General features: G+C 42.4%; 1 protein-coding gene across 1 annotated transcript; it reads right to left on the minus strand.

The window, feature by feature from the left end:
* Positions 1-618: 618 nt before the first annotated feature.
* Positions 619-1,840, minus strand: LOC126759293 (uncharacterized). The gene is made up of 2 exons (XM_050474030.1): positions 1,774-1,840; positions 619-1,712 (listed from the first exon to the last, which is right to left on the minus strand). Exons 1-2 carry the CDS (start codon positions 1,838-1,840, stop codon positions 619-621), a joined length of 1,161 nt encoding a protein of 386 aa, XP_050329987.1.
* Positions 1,841-2,720: the final 880 nt, after the last annotated feature.

The following is a 2,720-nucleotide window of genomic DNA, read 5'->3' on the forward strand; positions in this document are numbered from 1 at the left end:
GCATTTCTCCCACCAGCATACATTCGATATTGCATGAACACCTGGCCGTAAAAAAGGTTTGTTCTCGTTGGATCCCGCACAATTTGACAATCGCTCAAAAAAAGGCTCGTGTGGATTGGTTTAAAGAAATGCTGAAAAAATACGATCGCGGTGCTTCAAAAGACGTTTATAAGATCGTCACAGGTGACGAATCATGGACCTATGCGTATGAGCCCGAAACAAAACAGCAATCGACAAAAAAAAAAAAAACATTTTCGTTGATAAATATGCCTATTTACATTATTAGACCCGAAATATATATAGCAACCTACGTATGTGCTATAAGGACCACTTTTGAAGTAAATTTGTAGAAAAGAGAGATAAGATAAAGATTTTTGCATTATAGGAAAAAAAAAGTCACTAAATAGACTTTTTTTCCAGTTTAGCAGAAATTTCTGCTGAAAAAATAATGGCTATTATATGAATATAAATATAATATGGATTTTTTAAATAAAGCTTGCTTATTATATTTTTTCCGTAAAATTTTATTCTTAGATCACAACTCGTCTTACTACTCAACGAATTCACATATCATTATTAAATTTGTTTGTCTTTGCTCTCATTCTGGCAGGGCCAGCTTCACTCATAATCGTAGATAATGTCAATGTAACGTGTTTTGTTGTTGTCCCCACGCCGTTGACTTTGACGTCGCTGTTTATTGCGATTGCCACTTTGATAGCGTCGTCTCTTCACTTTCTGTTGGTTTTGCAAACGTCTACGTTGACTCTTATTACGGTTATTTTGTAGACGACGACGTTGCTGCTGGTGCTGTTGTGGTCGTTGACGATTGGTCTGCTGGCGACGACGATTGCCACCATCCTCACGCACAGCATTTGGACGCTGACGATTGCCGTTACGTTTGCGTTGATTGCTGGTTTTCTTGTTGCCGCGCCGACGCTTCTTCATCACCGGCACTTCGTCGAAGTCAACCGAGTCATCATCATCGTCATTAGGCTTGGCATTGGGTTTAACGATATCACTGCTGTCGTTGTTCGAGCTGGTATCATCAGCATTGTTGTTGCTGCTGGTGTTTTCGGCGACTATTTGCTGCACCGCAGCCGTTGATTGCTGCGACTCGGCCGGTTCCTCTTCCTTATGGCCAGCCGCCGAATTTTGCACTTTATGTTGCGATCCACTGACGTGCACGTCGGTCACCTCTTCGCAGGCCACATCACTGTAAATGACCACAGCGCCATAATTACAGACAAACGGAGCCTCAGTGTCTGAATTCTGACGGCCCTCGATACGACCGATGCCATTCTTGTCGACCACTTCGTATATGCTGCCGTTCTTTGTAATGAAGCCGGTCACTTGCAGTGGTGTCGCTTGTTTCGGTGTCGCTTCCACCAGGGCCGGCTCGGCATCTGTGGGCGGTGTTTGTAGCGGCTTTGGCTCGGTGACATTTTCAACTGTAACTTGCTGCTTTGCTGTTGTTGGTGCGAGTTGAGGTGGTGTGTTGATAATATTGGTGGCGGATTTAGTAGCTGCCTCAGTAGGCGCTGATGTCGGTTGGACCGCAACGGTGGGCGCTTTAGTGGAAGTTGCTGTCGGTTGCACTGCAGCGACGGGTGGACGTGGCGAGGATGTGTATAATGGCGCTGCTGTAGTCTTTGACTTGTGCGCAGCGGCCGGTGTGCCGGCAGAACGTGCCACAACAATGACGCCCTTCTCAGCTGTAAGTGATTTTTCTTCATTTAATAAACTTTCAAATTATAAAATTATATTTCTTATTACCTGCGACTGCAGTGAGCATAAGGCTGATGCCGAGCACCAGGCAAATCAACAAACACTCGCGACGCATATTCGTGTCTGCGAGGGAAAAAAACTTTCGGTATTAAGCGTTACACTACTCGAGAATGACTAAACGGTTGCGCGGGTTCTGCGGTCCCTCTTATAAACTTCGCTGCTCAGAATATCCAAAGAATAGCAGCATAATTGGTCAAAGCCTGCGGCGTATAGCGGCAAATACGCCAAAGCATAGATGTTTTCAAATATCATTTTCAACTACGAGCACACACACACATAAAGGTGTCCAGATTTACATACGAAATTACAGATCGCGCATAAATTAGTTGGCAAAAAACATATTTATAACGGCATTCTACTGTACTAAAATAGAAAGCGGTAGAAAATAGAATAAAGGTAGGCAAAAAACTCATTCTCAGAAGATTCTGCGAAACATATTTTATATCAAAGAAATTTTAATTCGTACTTTGGCGAAGTTTTCACTTTATAAAAACATAATCAAAATCCCATTGACCCAAATAAGTGTGTTACCTCGTCATTATCTGCACCTTTTTCTAAGCATTTTGTGGTCATTTCTTCGTTCTTTCTGTTTTGCCGCGCTACAGGTGTTCTTAGCCGCCAATTTTCAGTTTTTTGTTTTCACTAGTACAACAACAATAACAATTCAACATTTCTGCCCACAAGTGCTACGAATCATTATTAATCGTTTTGTCTAAAGAGGTCAACGATCGTTCGCCAACGCTCGCGCTATTACAAGCGAAGAAGAAGAAGCAACATTTAATATGTAAATCTTTGCTCAGACACTTCATAGGTATGTATGTGCGTGTGTTGCACCAATTAACAAGCATAAAGTTAGCGAACGAAGCTGAAGAATGTAAAATGGGTTGTAAACAATACAGCGGTAATATATATGTGTCTGTCCGATCAGGGAATGT

The sequence above is a fragment of the Bactrocera neohumeralis genome, chromosome 5 (assembly GCF_024586455.1).
Source record: "Bactrocera neohumeralis isolate Rockhampton chromosome 5, APGP_CSIRO_Bneo_wtdbg2-racon-allhic-juicebox.fasta_v2, whole genome shotgun sequence".
Classification (NCBI taxonomy): domain Eukaryota; kingdom Metazoa; phylum Arthropoda; class Insecta; order Diptera; family Tephritidae; genus Bactrocera; species Bactrocera neohumeralis.

Excerpts from the sequence above, each read along its gene's own strand:
- LOC126759293 (XM_050474030.1), bottom strand. The coding sequence starts at position 1,840 with ATGCGTCGCGAGTGTTTGTTGATTTGCCTGGTGCTCGGCATCAGCCTT. Across the intron at positions 1,713-1,773 it reads TATGCTCACTGCAGTCGCAG|CTGAGAAGGGCGTCATTGTT; the intron begins GTAATAAGAAAT and ends AATCACTTACAG.